Here is a 17,542-nt window from a genome sequence, read left to right on the forward strand (position 1 = left end):
TATTATATGGGTTTATTTTATTAAAAGTTATGCAAAGTTACACAACAGCCAATCTGAGGTTTATTATTTTACATTAAATGTAAAAAAAAAAAAAGACCACCATAATGTGTGTACGCCTTCCAATGCATAACCTAATAGATGGCTGTATTGGTGTATGTAAGTGGCTAAATTTGGAATGCACTGCTCAAATATGATATATTAATATATATATTCTTTTGCGAAAGAGAACGAGACAGCAAAAGAAGTGTAGAAGAAAAAGCTCTGCTGCGGAGAAAAGAGAAGAAGGCAAAATTGTTACGCTGGAGATATTCTCAGTGAAACAACCAAGAACAACTAACGCTGTAGTAAAAGAAAAATGGAGAAGGAAGTGTAGATGGAGGACTGGTGCTGTGCAAGGCCACTGCACAAGTTTTATTTGGTTAACATGGATAATAACACACACACACACACACACACACACACACACACACACACACACACACACACACACACACACACACACACACACACACACACACACACACACACACAATATCAACTGCACCTCCATTCTTTGCAGAATAACAACATTTTGGGCCATTAAAGTAGCAGAGTGCGGTTTGAAGTGGAGCAGATGAGCGAGGGGTTCCAGCCAGTCAGAGACCACCATCTCCCCTGCCGGATCTCACTCAGACCCGAGAGTCAGTCAATCACGGTGTGTGTGAGTGTGTGTGTTCCTGGGAGGCCTGATTAGGCCTCGGCTTTCCGATCATGCTCCTAGACAGGCCAGTGGAAATTGGCCGGCTCCTGGCAGGGAGCTACCTGTCACAGCTCATCGTCTTCTGCAATGAGCTCCCCTGCAAATGAATAAAATATCATTCCCCCCAGCACTCTCTCTCCATCCTTCTCTATTCCTCCTTATGTCTTGAGCTCAGCTGGAGCCTGACCCTTGACCTCACTGGCCGGAGAAAGCAATGATAAGGAGATGTTGCCGGGAAAGACGGTGGAAGAAGGGAGTATTTTGGATCGCCAGCCTCCGACAGACTGATGTACGATTCAGATCGAGATACTGACATGTGTGTGGTGCGTCTGACAGGACGAGAAAGTGATGTCTGATGCTTTAAAAAGTTTCAGACTGCAGACTGTAGCAGAAAGCAGACTGTAACCGCAACATAACAACATCGGCCTGTGCAGTAAAACAGTAAAAGTGCAGGTTTGAAAAGTTGACGTTTTTTAAACAAATAAAAAAACCAGAAAAACTCAACTCCAATTCTCGCTAAAAAAGAACACACGGGTTGTGATTGCACTGTCACATGTCTCGTAGATGTATTATTAGAGCTGCAGAGGTATTCGAGTTAACTCCTATAGTTTTTTTCCTTGGAGTTTGCTCAGTTTTAACAGCCTGAGTCACAAATGTCACGTGACTTAGCACAGTTATAACAGAGAAATAGGTTTCTAGATTATGCTGACTGGCTGTTGGAAGCAATTATTTATTTAAAAAATACATTTTATTACAAAAATTGCAACAACAACAAAAAAAATCCACAAATAATGATACACCAATAATAATAATAATAATAATAATAATAATAATAATAATAATAATAATAATCTTCTTCTTCTTTTGGCTTCTCCCATTAGGGGTCTCCACAGAGGATCATCCGTCTAGATACCCCCTGTCCTCTACATCTGCCTCTTTCAAACCAACTACCTGCATGTCTTCCCTCACCACATCCATAAACCTCCTCCTTGTCCTTCCTCTTTTCCTCCTTCCTGGTGGCTCCATCCTCAGCATTCTCCTACTGATATACCCCATGTCCCTCCTCTCCTAATAAACTCGTTTCTAATCCTGTCCATCGTCGTCACTCCCAACAAAAACCTCAACATCTTCAGCTCTGCTACCTCCAGCTCCACCTCCTGTCTTTTACTCTAAGCCATACAACATCGCAGGTCTCACCACAGTCCTATAAACTCTTGCAGATTCCCTTTTATCACAATAATAATAATAATTGCAATTATTATTATAAATGCAATTCTACAGGACACCATATTATAAAAAATGCAAATGCAAAAAACCTCCACAAATAAACAGAGACCAATAGTAGTAGTAGTAGTAATAATAATAATATTAATAATAATAATTATAATAATAATAATAACAATAATAATAATTATAACTTTTTTGATTCAACCATCTATTAACTGCATTATTGTGTTATTTTATTAAAATTTATATTTAGTTTTAGGCTATTGCAGTCATATTTTACATTTATTTATTATTATTATTATTATTATTATTATTATTATTATTATTATTATTATTATTATTATTATAAATGCAATTTCACGGGTCTATATGTTTGCCACTTGCTGTGTCGTTTGGGAAACACGGTGCCGCCTAGATATGTAATTTTTTTTTTTTAATCTATATTTAGTATTGAGGCTCTATTGTTAGCTTTATACCAATTATGTTATATATTATTGAATGGCAAATATAAAGAGATTTTGTGGATTATATACCAAATTTGATGTGTGTGTGTGTGTGTGTGTGTGTGTGTGTGTGTGTGTGTGTGTGTGTGTGTGTGTGTGTGCATGTGTGTGTGCGTGTGATGCATCTACCCATGGGGCACAATCTGGGAACAATTTTCAGGTGAAATATAATAACAGGATTTCCCCGAGTGCAATGTGCTGCTTCTTTCATAACCTTCCCTGATCCAGAACAAAGATCCAGAGGTCTTTCATGTCTGCTCTTGTCTCGACAAAAAGCCTGTAAAACAACTAAAGCATGCGTGAAACTCCACCAAGGGGAGACGCGGATCCATGCCGTTCCGAACATCGGAAAAACAAAACGAGGAGGGGAAAAAAAAAAAAAGTATTGAGAAACATCCCTCGGGTTAAACAACGGTTGTTTACAGCTAATCGTAACGTTTGTCTTGTGGAAAATGGAGAACGAAAAACAGGATTAGCTACAAACCTGGGCTTCTTTATTTTACCATCCTCATGACTGTAGGCCATGTCAGTATGTCAGGTTTGCTTTATTTTATCACTTTATGGACTTATGGTGAGTTTGCACATAATGATCATACTTATTTCTTTTTCTAGCCTACAGCAGAGCTAAAGCACTGCTGTCAGAATCAAAACAAACACGATGAAAATAAAGAAATATGAATTATGCAATTTAGACCTATAGCTCGAAATCAATACCACAGACTTTACACTGTAAGTAATGTGCAAATACACACAAAACACCCGTTCCCAAGAAAACAATCTACATAAGCAAACCATCACATTTTTAGTATTCTCTTCGTCCGAAATACTTCTGAGCGGAGCGACAATGGCAGCGGAGCCATTTTGGAATCAGAATCAGAATCAGGTTCATTGGTTAAGTGCGTTGACACACACACAAGGAATTTGGTTACAGCTGTTAGTGACTCATAAAAGTACAGACATAAATGACACTATACATTTAGCTTAGACTATAAAAGACAAAACAGACAAGACAAGACAAAACAAAACAGCCGATATGAGACAAAACAATGTGAGACAATATAAACAGTACGAGTATTAAATAGGAATACAGAGTATATGACAGATAAGAAATGTGCATAAAGTGTGCATGGTAGTGCAATTATACTATATAAAATATAGAGGATTCTCCTATATATTATTTATATTTGTACTATTTTTAACTAACAATTTATCACTATCCAATGCATGTTCTCATATTTTCTTATATTTTCTCATATTTCCTTAGATTTGCTTATATTCATAGTTTTATTATTATGCTTCTATTTTCCTAAAATTCCTTTTTCTTTTATTCCATTCAGTAATTCCATTTTTTACATTCCAAGTTGCATTCTGTATTTATCTATGTTTGCGTGAAAACTATAAAATTTTAAAAATCGAAAATAAAATCTTGAAATAGTTTGTGCTCAGTGTATTGTACTGTACAGGGGAAATAATGGTGGCCAGGTCTCCATAAATCCTACACTAACAACTCAAAACTTATTATGTTATTATGGTATAGTAGGCATTCTTATTATAAAAAGAAAATGGAAATGTGTGGGTTAACAAATTAAAATACATTTATATTATTATCCAGATCAAACTTTGGGGGCAACATAACATTTCAGTATTTGTCTGTAGAGTGTGGTTTACGGTCTACTTTTAAAAGTCACACATGATCCTTAATTACTTTAGCAATAGATATTAGCGAACTGAATGTGGCTTGAGGAAGATTTTGGATGAACCAAACTTTCAGTGCTAATAAGCAAAATTAGACTTGTTGTAAAGCAAACAAACAAAAACAAAATAAAAAAAACAGGCCAAGAATGTCTCAGTTGATTGACTACAACAAGTAATTGAATGTACTGTTGAATTATTTTATATTCGTACAAAATTTATTACACAAGCAAAACAAGCTAATTAGAAAAGCTAGCGATTTTTATTTCTTGATCAAGTGATCTTGTTGAAGGCATATCCATCATGTTCATTGTGTTCCCCTTTCTCCAGTCCACCCGTTTGTGAACTGCCAAGTTGAATAAAGTGTAATAGCAGGTGATGTGAACCTAAAGCGACTCACCTGGAGCTCAGTTTGAAAGAAGAACTTCTGCGGACACTGCGTGCAGTCGTAGATCTTATCTTCCTGACCGTGAGCTGAGAAAATATGCTGCTGGAGCTTACTGGCCTGGACAAATACTGCACAAGGAAACAGAAGAAGAGGAAGGCATTAAGATTCATGATTCTTCAACATGAAAAACTGAAGTACCACATGACATGATTTGTGTCTCTGCAAATGAAAAGCCTTGTGTGGCAACTTCACAATTAAATCCGATTCACACCATGACCCCATTAACAGTAATCCAAAATTCGAACACCTTCATATCAGATGCCTGGTATAACGAAAAGGTTCGCTAATTGGCTCCGCCAGACTGCGAACTCTCTTTGAAGGGCATGCATGAGATTACGAGGGACACATTTTTTTGCCACTTGGACGATAATTTTGGGTCGTGTTTCTGCTCTGGGTCATGCCAACTGGACAGTATATTCGTTTCAAATGTGCAAAATGGTGGAAAACATTTGGTGCTGTATTTCTGAGGAAAAATTATACACCCTTGGAGCAAAATAATGCAGACAAAAAAAATAAAAATTATTCAAACAGGATTATGATTAATGTAATTATTATAATTAAATATTATGGTATGATTGAGATATTTGCTTGATAAGTTATTTATATATTTATTATTTGGATGAAATATATTTATTTCATTTAGTATTTCACATTGCGTTACCATATTTCCTGTCACCCTGGTAATTGCCTCCTATGGTCATTCGGTGCCACCCAGTTGAGGATGGGTTCGCTTTTAAGTCTGGTTTCTCTCAAGGTTTCATTTGCATGAAGTCTCAGGGACTCTTTTTTTTGCTCAATCATTAGGGATAAACTCACAAGGGAAGAACTTATCAATTTAAGCTTTATAACCACTATATCTTTGTACAGAAAAGCCACTTTGGGATGTTAAAAAAGTTCGACAAATAAATCTGAATTAAATAGAATTTTAAACAAGTACTTTTTTGTCCCCCAAGCAGAAAAGAAAGATGAGTAAATTCACTGAAGGAAGGAAGGAATATACTGAGGTATTTCTGTGCAAGAATTTGGTGCTTCACCATTACTAAACAGTAAACCTCAACAATGATGGAACTGTAATGAATGGATGTTCGGTGCCACCCAGATGAGGATAGGTTCCCTTTTGAGTCTGGTTCCTCTCAAAGTTTCATTCTCATAAAATCTCAGGAAGCTTTTTCTTGCCACATTCACCTCCGGCTCCCTCATTAGGGATAAACTTAATACAATTATAAGAAACAAACTCATACATTCTTTAATAACCGCTATATCTCTGTGAAGCTGCTTTGAGACAATGTTTATTGTTAAAAGGGCTTCACAAAAAGCTCCAAAAACGATTCATGTTTCGCTCTTAGTGATTTCACCTCATAGTAAGACATTTCAAAAACCAAATTTTGTCCTGAAGAAATGTTGGTGGCCAAAAAAAGGCAGAAAATGAAACTCAGACGTCGCAAATTCTAATCGAAATGAAATCACTGCCGAGAAAACTACTTTGAGAGTCACTTAGGAAGCAGCAATGTGGTCCTGATTGCATCCCTGTTGCATGAAATAAAACAATTTTGTGTAACCCACATTCCCTGTATCTGTGTCTGTATAGTGTGAGAAACATTAAATGCAGCATTCAAGCAAACAAACAAAAAAATACAACATGCCAAATGCCAAAAGCTGGAGAGCGGAGTGGATCTGGGCCACTGCAAACGTCACGGCACTCAGACGAGCCGGCAAACGAGAGAGGCTTAAAATAAGCCTGGCATTTTAGCACCAACGTTTGGATCTTGGACATCCTGGGTGCTGTTTTTCACAGTCATGATAGCAGGTGTGTGCTGATAGAGGTTTGTGATAAATCACAATATTAACAATTTGGGTATGTGTCAAAAAAAAAAAAATTCACACTGAGCACAAGAACATCGCTAAAAAAACTGGAAAGCTGCTGTAGGGCAAATAAAGCATGCTGTACTGTGTTTCTGATATTCAGGAGCACATCATGGTAATGCGTAATCCGAGTGAAATTGCTGTTTGCTAAAAATATGCATAAAAGCAGACATAAGACCAGGCACCATCTTGGGTGCCAGCTGCCGAATAACCCAGGGTTCTTGTCCTTTCCTCCGGAAAAAAAAAAAAAAAACAATCCCAGATTTGTTTTAAGACTTCCTCAATTGCTCCCACACTTTTTTGTGTTATTAATCAACCCTTATCTAAAGAATTCGCACCTCGCACTCAGCGTTTCCAAGAATCAACTTGAAGCATAATGAATGGATTTCGTGACACATTAAGAAGGAAACTATATAATCTGACGACACAATTTATTTATACCAAATGTAATTATGTACATGATATGCATCTTGCACCTATTCTCAATGTTATGTATGTATACATACCTACACGTTTACAGCCTTTATACAGTATTTATAGCCCATATACTTACATTGCATGGGGAAGTGGAAGTTCAATGATTGAAGCTCTGGGTTACTGATCAGAAGGTTGGGGGTTTAAGCCCTGGTATCACCAAGCTTCCACTATTGGGCTGTGGGCACTGTACTATGGCGGCCCTCTTGTGCTCTAACCCCGTCTATCTATTTGCCAAAGGAAAATCCATTTACAGACTATCTGGTTTTCCCCAAGCCATTTTATAAATTTTCTACATTTCCAGACCTTTCCAAATAAAATGCATACAAAAGATGATGAATATGATTCTAAATCTTTCAAAAACATAGAGTACTTTGACTCATCTACTTTGACACCATAAATATATTTCACCAAAATGATGTAGGAAAAGTCGTCTGAATCAAATTTGGTCCATGCGTTAAACGTCAGTGTGTGTTTTTGTTGTGCAGATTAACAACGCTGGAAAAATAATCTGTTTGTTTTCTGGCACAGGACGGAAACTTCATTCATTAGCATTGGTGGAAAGTAATAAAGAAACTCCATCAGAGTATTTTGAATTTGGGAGACATTTACTTCACTACGTTTGTATGGAATATCTTTCTTGTTACTCCACTCCTTTTCAGAAACATGCTCCTCACTACTTTGAAGCAAATGTATACTGTATAATTGTGTTAAATGCAAAGCTGTAGTGAGACCACATGCGTTACCCTACAGTTCTGATAGATTTTCTCACCGTGTGTCTGTAACTATAGAACTATTATCTTATTGAAAAGGTTTGATATGCATAAGAACGTAATTTTGAATCACATCAATAATAAAAAATTTTTTTTATAGATCTGTACTGTTATTTCTAATACTTATATTCAAAGGCGAGTACTTTTGTGCCTTCAATCAGGTGGAAATGTAAAAGGAGCATTTTTTTACTGAAGTCATATCAAAGTAAGGTGTTGGTACTTTGACTTAAGTAAAGTAATAATGTAAATTTGTGTATTTTATACACAACTAATTATTTTGTTGGTTTGTTCAAACTACCTGGAGATACAGAGCATACAAAATAATAAATGTAGGCACAAAGATGTTGGAGCCCAAATATATGAAAAATAATTATATATGATGAAAACAGTATGCGTATTCTGATTTCCTGCTAGGATCATGTTATGTGAGCAGTAAGTGTTAAAAGTCAATTTTTCAATTTCATTTGAAAGCCACTCAATGTTGCTGAAGAGGGAGGTGGTAGCTTATATATTGGACTTCAAATCCCAGCACCACCAAGCTGCCAATGCTGGGCCTTTAAGCAAGATCCTTAACCACATAGCTGCTCAGTTATATAAATGAGATAAATGTAAGTGTTCTGGATTAGGGTGTCAGCCAAATGAGGTAAATGTAACATAGCCTCCACATGGACAGATGATGGTATTTCTTGTAAGGTAGCATTAAGAATGCTTTGGACAGCGATTTATGCGAACATTTTTGCTGTGGATTGCCACAAACCGAGTCATCCTCAAGCCTCCATCATTGAGCAAGTGATTCACATCAACAATGAACCCATAATCATTGAATGAATTAGGATGGGTTCCCTTTTTAGTCTCAAAATGTTTCTTCTTCCTATTGTCTCGGGGAGTTTTTCTCTCACAAGCATCATTCTGACTTGCTCATATAAGATATATGTAAATCTATGTATGTATTGTACATCTATGTACCTCTAAAGCTGCTTTGATTGCAAGTGTTTTACAAATACAAATGGAAAAAGAGTGATTGTGATTTCTGAACTGAATGTAAGTGCACATGTACTTCACAGCACAATGAAATTATTTCCATGATAGAGCACCCCTGGAGCACTGAGGGTCAAGGGCCATGCTCAAGGGCCCCAAAGAGTGGCAGCTTTCTAATACTGGGGCTTGAACTCTAAAACTTTTAATCAGCAACCCAGAATGTCACGATATGTTCGAGTTGTTGGATAGTTACTTTTCCTGTAGCGTAATCATAATCAATTAAAATGTACTTATAGATAAGGGTTGCCAAAATCTCCATAATTCCCTGCATTGCTGTATGAATAAGACCTTAAAATGCTTATCCAGGTGCAACTCCAAATTTAATTAAAATGGATGGAATTTATGCCGCATTGTTTACCCGTTAAAAACAAAAAAAAATCTAACAACAAACTAACAATTCTATATATGCAATTCTATGAAATTCTATAAAATGATGAGCTGTTCCGAGCAGTGCTGGGGCTTTATTAATTTATTAATAAAAAGTGCAAAAAAGAAAAGAAGTGTCTATTAGCTTACGTTCTTAATTATACCAACAATATAAATATTCATGCAGACGCACTATTTATTTATTCGTAGCCTGAATACAGTCACCCCAACTTTGGGACGGCACTTAAAAATACATAGTGTGCCTGTGTTCTTTTAATTAAGTTGGCACCGCTGGATGAATATATGTGTGTGTGTGTGTGTGTGTGTGTGTGTGTGTGTGTGTGTGTGTGTGTGTGTGTGTGTGTGTGTGTGTGCATTCTAGTCCTCAGTCCTAATTCTCAAAGGAATACTTCAAACGTGCTCTTCGTTATGCCAGACCCATGTGTCCATTCTGAAATGAGAGAGAAAAGGCGACGGATGGGGGAGGGGTCCGGTCTCTGAGGGACAAAAATGTGGGGAAAGTTAGCATTCTAGGCTACATTTGAATATTTTACACTTGATAAACAACTTTTTTTCTCTCTTCCTCCTTCTTCTACTTCTGTTTATGTGGCACAAGGATGTTGACAGGGTATTGTGGGAGAGTACAGAGAAAGATTGTGTCCTGACTCTAGACATTTTACCTTTCCTGAGTAATGTTGCTCTTTTTTTCTCTCTCTCTCTCTTTTTAATCACTCGTGGTTTAACTTGATACAGTGTTGAGAATTCGCTTTCTTTAAGGGTAGAAGAAGTGAGACAAAAGTACTGAAATCCCTCCTGACTTTCACCTCCACTTCTGGTTTGTTTGCCGGTCGAAATCACAAGGCGAACCGCTCGCGCCCTCCGTCTCCTCGGCGAGCGCACACACTTTTTCGCTGCGGGCTTCCTTACTTCTGATAGCTGTCAAATTTGCCCTGAGAGACTGGAGCTTCTGTCATCTTCCCGGGGCCTCTGGATCTCTCTTCAACTCCACTTTTCCCTCTCCTTTCTCTCATCCCCTTATAATTTTTTTCTGTCTCCCTTTGCCTTTTTCTTGCTTTGTCTGCATTCCCCTCCCCCGGCTTCCTTCATCCTTGCCTCAAATTCTTATAATTCATCAGATAGTTCATGTAATTTACTTCACTCTTATTCTTCACTCTCTCTCTCTCTCTCTCTCTCTCTCTCTCTCTCTCTCTCTCTCTCTCTCTCTCTATTCTTCGCCATATTTTTGGTTCTTACAAAATAACGAGGCTTCGACTACTTATTTTTTATTTCGTTTTCATGTACTCGGCTGTCAGACTCAAGTCTGACACGTGTCAACATGTTGTTTTGTATCGACTTGGACTTGTCTTGGACTTATTGGCAGTTGCACTTGGACAGGTTTTCACAGCATACATTTTGTTTTCCATCATCATAAAAACTCTCACATAGATAAAGCCAACTAGTTAAATAATGATTACTCTTGATAAGCCTATAATGGCTTTTATTTAGATTCAAACTCAACCCGCTTAAGACTCGACCTCGTCTATGTCTTTTGAACTCCTGGTCTTGGACTTACCTTGCAGCGGACAATGAGGGAAAATCAACAGAACTACTTATTCGGCTAATGTGGGACAAGGTAGAAAAGTCACATTGTGACTTCAAGGTTAAAAAAAAACTCATATGAAAGTAAACAAAGACTTTCCCCTTTAATTCTTATTTCAAATTCAACACCACATTTCAGGGTGTAAAATTTCTTCTGCTGTAAATGTGGGCGGCTATCAGATAGAACATCAAGTGCCAATGTCAAAATATACAATCTGTTACGACACCGCAATCCAGCCAGCTTTTTCATGTCGATTTCCTATCCTTTGAAAGCTGTAGTTGCTCAAAGGTTAAGGCTCTCGCTTACTGATCAGAAGGTCATAGGTTCAAGCCCCAGAGCTGCCAAGCTGCCACTGTTGGGCTCTTGAGCAAGGCTCTTAACCCTCTCTACTCCAGGAGCACCGTATCATGTCTGACCCTGCACTATGACCCCAGTTTTTTTTAACAGCCTCGATACGAGAATAAAAAGAATTTCGCTGCACTGTAATTTATCTGCAACAAATTAGGGCTGTTGTTAAATCAGGACGCAGTGGTACGGCTGTAATCAGTGCTTCCTTCATCTTTGATTTTCTGAAGAGGTCATGCACTTCATACTGAAGTATAGATCTTGCGTCGGTCACAAGAAACAGAATTCGCTGGTCAGAGTTTACTGGAATTTTGAAACAAAGCAAAAGCTTGCGATTCTGGTCTTTAGTATTTCTAAGAACATGAATGGAGGTCAATGGAACTAAATAGAGTATAAATGAAAACTTAGACTAGCAGGCATTCTCTATAAATACAAAGTTGAATGGCTTTTATTTCAGCCTCGATGAACATGATGAACACTAATAAACCCATATAATTCCCTTTCATTCTTAAGTTCTGTAAAGCTGCTTTGAGACAATGTCCATTGTGAAAAGCGCTATAGAAATAAACTTGAACTTAAACTATATTAACAAATGTATCGGGACACCTGTGTTTTCCAGCCATTTGTAGTTCTTTCGCAGACTATTTAGTTAAAGGCGCACAGGTAACCATTAACTGTTGTCCATATTGTGTATTAGACTCGGGATTAAACCCAAGAGTCTATTGAACCGCAGATGGGCACACTTTGAATTTCTTTCTCATTTCAAAGGAAATGAAATAAAATGCAGTATTTTTTGGTTATATACGAAAGAGAAAGACATCATTCGAAACCACAATGGGCCTACCTTATTTTTTTTCTGCAAAATGCAATGATTTTGTATATTACAGAAATGTAACGGCGTACGTTTTCTTCTGGCTCTATCTCTCTGTACTTCTATTCAAATATTGCCGCAAAAACGATAAATGTTGGACGAGGTATGTGTCTATTAAACTGAAGAACCTTAAAAGGTTCTAAAGAAAGGTCAATGTAAAGGTTATAAAATCAAAGCTCTTCAGTAGCAACGTCAACATTCTCATAAAACAACTTGGAGCTTCTACACTTGTGTATTAGATGAACCCTGTACTTTCTGATATACAGTTTATCATTAAATCTCACCCTTGCTTCTATAGATAATTTTAGCAAAATACAGCCCTGTGCTCAATCCAGAACTATGGTTCACAATTCCTACTCGGATTTCCTACTTCATAGTGTACAGTGTTAGAGGATTTATACTGTATCTCTTACCATCAATCCAGTGTCTATATTTTCCTTTGACTCTGGTTCATCTCAAAATATCTGCCATTTCAAGGAGTTCTCATTAGGAATCTAAATATGAATCTGCATTTCTGCAAATCTGCTAGGTGACAGTGTCTATTGTTAAGGGGCTAGAACTGAGATAAGCTGACTAAACTGTATGCATCAGGATGGAAACATGTGCACAAACTTGCAATTTTTTGGCTTTTCACTTATAAATATGTTACTCCAGACTGTACCTTTAAATGTTGGCTAAAGTGGAATGAAATGTATGATCTCATAAAATAAGCTACAGTAATAAGCAATAGGGTTTTTTTTTACGTCTCATGACTTTGAATCGAAAGCGAATGTAAAAAAAAAAGAAAAAAAAAAGAATTGGTACATTATCTTGTCACCACTGTTTCATTGTTTCTCTCTGTATCGTCAAGAGATCACAAATTCCGATCCTGGCAATGCCAGAGCCACCCTGGAACCCGTTCTAGCAACTTACAAATGAAGTGTGTTCACACGAAACCAGATTTTCAGCGAGCGATTAGCGCCCGACAGCTCACAAATGTGGCGTTTCTATAGAACGTTGCGTTAAAGTGACTTTAAGAGTGTTACACGGTGCCGTCTGTGTGTTCTGTGCATTAACAGTCAGTAAACTTTCTGTAAAAAATCCACCACTATAGAGTTGATATATTTATTTATTAGTATCAGTCTAGCTCAATATATTGATATACAGTAATACCTCGGTAATTCATTCCGAAATTTGTGACATGTGCTCAAACTGATGAGATTTTTTTTTTTTTTTATGCAGTAAAAATGAAAAAAGGGCAATAAGAATCAGTTTAGGACCCATCATTTTGGCTTAAAATGCACAGAAATCAAAAAAGGAGCCCACTATGGTGCTGTTCGTGAGCTAACACGTGCTAGCATCTGTTTGACTGAAGCGCTCACGAGTCTAGTTCTGAGCACGTGACGGGTGCCGAAACTTTTATCGGTTGTCAAAAACGTTGCGAGGAAAGACGCGTTCTGCAGCCGATGAGTACCAAAGTATTAATGTATTAGTATTTTTTAAATTAGATAAGATATTCCTTTATTCGACCCACAGTGGGGACATTTCTGTAATTATAATTATTATGTAATTATATGTTATTAATATCATTTGCAATATGAAGTGCCTTTGAATGCACTTTTGTAAAGGAGGAAAAATGAAACGGAAAGGTTTCTCAATAAATCGAATCAGCCGAGCAGGTACAGAATTGTTCAGTTGGGTGCAGTGATGTTAATATTTTTATGATGTTTCTATCTCTACTGTACTGTAAATGCTATCCGTGTAGAGAACATTGTCATCTCTCTTTCTCTCTCGCTTAGCACACACACAAAGTTCCCCACCCATCAGTCCACCATGGTCACCCAACACACACTCGCTAGCTTCATCCAATATGGCCGCCCCCTGATAATCCCTTCAGTGAACTCACCTGATGTTGCTGATCTTCATTACAATCAATAAAATGACTATTAACAAAGGAAGCAGATTATAAATGAGGCATACGAGAAATAAATTGTTATCTGATCTATTAATTAGGACTGAAATACCTGAATATTAGCATAGTGCTACAGGTTTTATTCAAAACAAAAAGGTGGAAACATAATCTGCTGATATTTAGCTAGTTTTAGCTAGTTTACCGCAATAGCTGTTTTATTCAATGTGATGAATATTCAATTCAATTCATTTTTATTTGTATAGCACTTTTAACAATGAACATTGTCTCAAAGCAGCTTTACACAGATAATGTGGTGATAAAAAATAAATAAGATGTTCTTTATAAGTGTAAGTTTGTCCCTGATGAGCGACTGTGACGAGGAAAAACTACCCTAGACGGCATAAGGAAGAAACCTTGAGAAGAACCAGACTCAAGAGGGAACCACATCCTCATCTGGGTTGCACCGAATGTCCATTTATTACAGATAAACGATGTTGAGGTGTGCAGTGATGGTGGTCAGATGCAAACTGTAGTCCTGAGTCAGTGTAAATAGGGGTCTATTCAGTGTAAAAAGGGGTTATACTGATGACCTCGAGTGTACTTTTAATGATATTTAATATCTCTTTACTGTTTCTTCATCAAGTGATACATGCAGCATAGATAATACAATTATTATCTGTAACATTTTAGTCAACCCAGACCTGCATTCTTTATAAGGCCATAGCCTACGGAGACAGTTTTCCGTGGCCTACTCTGTATATCAATGGTACATTCTGAAAATGATGATCATATATGATGACATTGTTGTGTAAAAAACAGTATATATGGGACAGTTTTTGTCCGTTTCAGGTCTCTGGCTGTAACATTTACAGCACTGAAATTGCCATCTCTGGCAGATTAAAGCTGCTCACACCTGGTTCTTTTCTCTGAATACAGAAAACGAGAACGAGAACAGGTTTTGGCGTAAATCTTCAGACTTTTTCGCTTCATTTTGTACATGTGAATTGCAATTCAGCTCGCTGGCAGCAGAGGGCTCTAAACATTACAAACTGCTTCTTTAAATGTTCAGATGTGGGACATTTAGCCTGTGAAAGCACTTGGACTTTTTTATATGGAAAGTTTCATATGCACTGTGCAAAATGCAATACATTATATATGTAAAATACAAAAGGCATGAATCGCTGAACTCGTTTGAAATATCAATACATTCTCTTTATAATAAAGCAGCTTTTCATTCCTTTGATTATTAAAGAAATGTTGGCATTTTTATAAATAAAAAAACCCAACATATGTCAGTATAAATTTAAAGATGCAGAGAGTTTGTCTAAATGCGTTCAGTAAGTTTATAGATAAAAATGTAATGTAATGTAAAGCTAATTTAAATGTAAATAAATGGCCAAGTATATACGCTGAATGTAATAGGGCTCCTGATTGCTGTGATGGAATTTCACCCCGCCATTTTGCACCGACCTCGGACGCATTTGAAATTCATAAAAAAGTCCCGTTATTAATTATTAACATCGTATTTTAATGTATTTCTCTTTTTTTTTTTTTGCAGGGACTGGAGACCTGACCGAGAAAAGGAAAAAAATAAAAAAGGAGGTAGGATGAAGAGTGTGTGCTATGGCGATGTGAGGGATAAGCGGCGTGTAAATGCGATTTTCTGAATGCTCGAATGCTAAACAAGTGTGGAACGTGAAGTGGGGCGACGAGCGAAAAAAAGCAGCTTTGTCCACCGAGAAGAGTGATGAGGCTTAGCGGGAGCCGAGTGGCGAACGGCAGCTAAGAGCTTTGCAGATTTCATTATCCAGACAGTTAACCCTGCTGACACCGGAGCGGGGAGCGATCCTCACAGGATGGAGTGCGCCACGCTCCGAGACTGATGAGATCATTACCACCAACATCTACAATTAGCATGTACACCCCCCACTCTTTCTCTCTCTCTTTCATTCTCTCTTTCTCTCTCCTCCCCCCCCCCCCCCTCTCTCTCTCTTTAAAATCCACCTGCATGATCAGTTCCAGAGCTTTTTCCAGAATTTAGATCCACCTTTCAAAAAGATCTCAGCAGTCACACGGCAGCGCTCATAAATTCTCGACTCTGATTGGCCGGAAGGTTGTTGATGAATTTTCTAGGGTTAGGGTTAGACTGCTCTGACTGCAAGGCGAAGGCTTATTAATATTAATGTCCTCATTCTAATACATAATCTACACTTTTCTGTGTAGCTCATAAACTGTGACTCTCAACCTAATATGGGTTCTGCACATACCGTGTTGGATTAAAAAAAAAGAGATCGTTTCATAGGATAAAACGTTTTGCGTAGAAGGAGTCTCCAGTGTCAGGGTTTTGTGACAACCTTTTTAGACGTTCGGCTTGATGTGTCATGAGAAAAAAAAAAGAAAATTGTAATTGTTAAGGAGGTAATAGGGATTTAAGAGGAGTCAGCATTTCAAGGACATGCTGTTAAAGGCAAATGATCCTCTGATGCCACAAATATTTTGGACAAGACTCGATGCACAAGTTCACGAGCAGTCTAAAACATCTGTGGTTACATTGGACGAAAATACAAAGGCACGCGAGGTGAAAGTGTCCGTAAATTTGTCCCAGCTGAGCACATAGTACAATAGTTTTCCATGAAAAAATGCTGAACAATCAAAACATCCGTGATCAATCCGGCACGCTAAACCCCGTCATGAAGCGAAAAAATAACTATGGATCAGGCAATAGTTGTCGTTCACCCCCCCATTAATGATCGCTGTGATTAATATGAAATGAAAAGGCTTACCTGTGAAACAGACAGGACACTTAAAGGTTCCTCCCATGCCTTCGAAGCTGTGCTCGATCAGGTGGCACTGCAGCTTAGCCGGCGAGTCGAAAGTCTGGCTGCACAGCTTACATTCATGGTTCAGCCCCTCTTCTGAGAGCAATGTGAACAGAAATGACACAGAGAGAAACAAACACCGTCAGGACAAAACGATTGTAGTTCGATTCTATCATGGTGCAGAATAATACTGAAATAGTCCAAATTTTCATTTATGCATTAATAGTACATTATATTATTATTTTATTATTTATGTGGCAGTGTTTTGACTTCCAGAATACTCCAAGTATTAAGTGCAACTATGTGTAAGGACAACAGTAATATTATATACACACACACACACACACACACACACACACACACACACACACACACACACACACACACACACACACACACACACACACATATATAGTTCTACAAATAAAAGGTTACTTATTATTATTATATTGCCAGTTTGCCTTATAAACAGGATTCTATGTTATTCCTATTCAAAAGCATTTTTTCTAACATCTTTAAGAGGCATTATAAGGGTTTACAAAATGCACACATTTCATCATTACCAATTTAGAAACAATCATAGAATAGTTATAAATAAAGTGTGTACTGTACTGTGTAGGGGCATGATAGTAAAAGATAGTGAAAGCCTGTCTAACTACTCAATTTGATTGTTGTTTTTTTATGAGAATCTTTGCTAGCAATTTGCCCTTTTTTGTGTTTAGCATCGATTAAAGTAGCGATATGAGAAAATTGCCCTGAGTTTAAAAAGAAGTACTGTAATAGAACGCGTGATCAGTTCCCATTAAGCACAAATTGGACAGCCGGCAGGGGTCCCGTCTGCTTTATAGCAACTTTTTTTTTTCTGCTAGCATAAATAAAACGGTGTTGCATTC

General features: G+C 37.5%; 1 protein-coding gene across 21 annotated transcripts in view; it reads right to left on the reverse strand.

Annotated features, from left to right (window-relative positions):
- znf521 (zinc finger protein 521) overlaps nucleotides 1-17,542 on the reverse strand; it is a 160,827-nt gene that overhangs the window by 25,997 nt on the left and 117,288 nt on the right. For 11 of the 21 annotated variants that reach the window (XM_083542596.1, XM_083542601.1, XM_083542602.1 and 8 more), the window contains 2 exons: nucleotides 16,614-16,742; nucleotides 4,562-4,677 (listed from right to left, as the gene is read on the reverse strand). In XM_083542596.1, coding sequence (XP_083398722.1) covers nucleotides 4,562-4,677; nucleotides 16,614-16,742 — 245 coding nt within the window. Of the gene's footprint in view, nucleotides 1-4,561; nucleotides 4,678-16,613; nucleotides 16,746-17,542 lie in introns of all 21 variants that reach the window. The other 10 variants (XM_083542599.1, XM_083542595.1, XM_083542598.1 and 7 more) reach the window with 1 other exon arrangement.

Source organism: Silurus aristotelis (genome assembly GCF_946808225.1).
Source record: "Silurus aristotelis genome assembly, chromosome: 5".
Taxonomy (NCBI): domain Eukaryota; kingdom Metazoa; phylum Chordata; class Actinopteri; order Siluriformes; family Siluridae; genus Silurus; species Silurus aristotelis.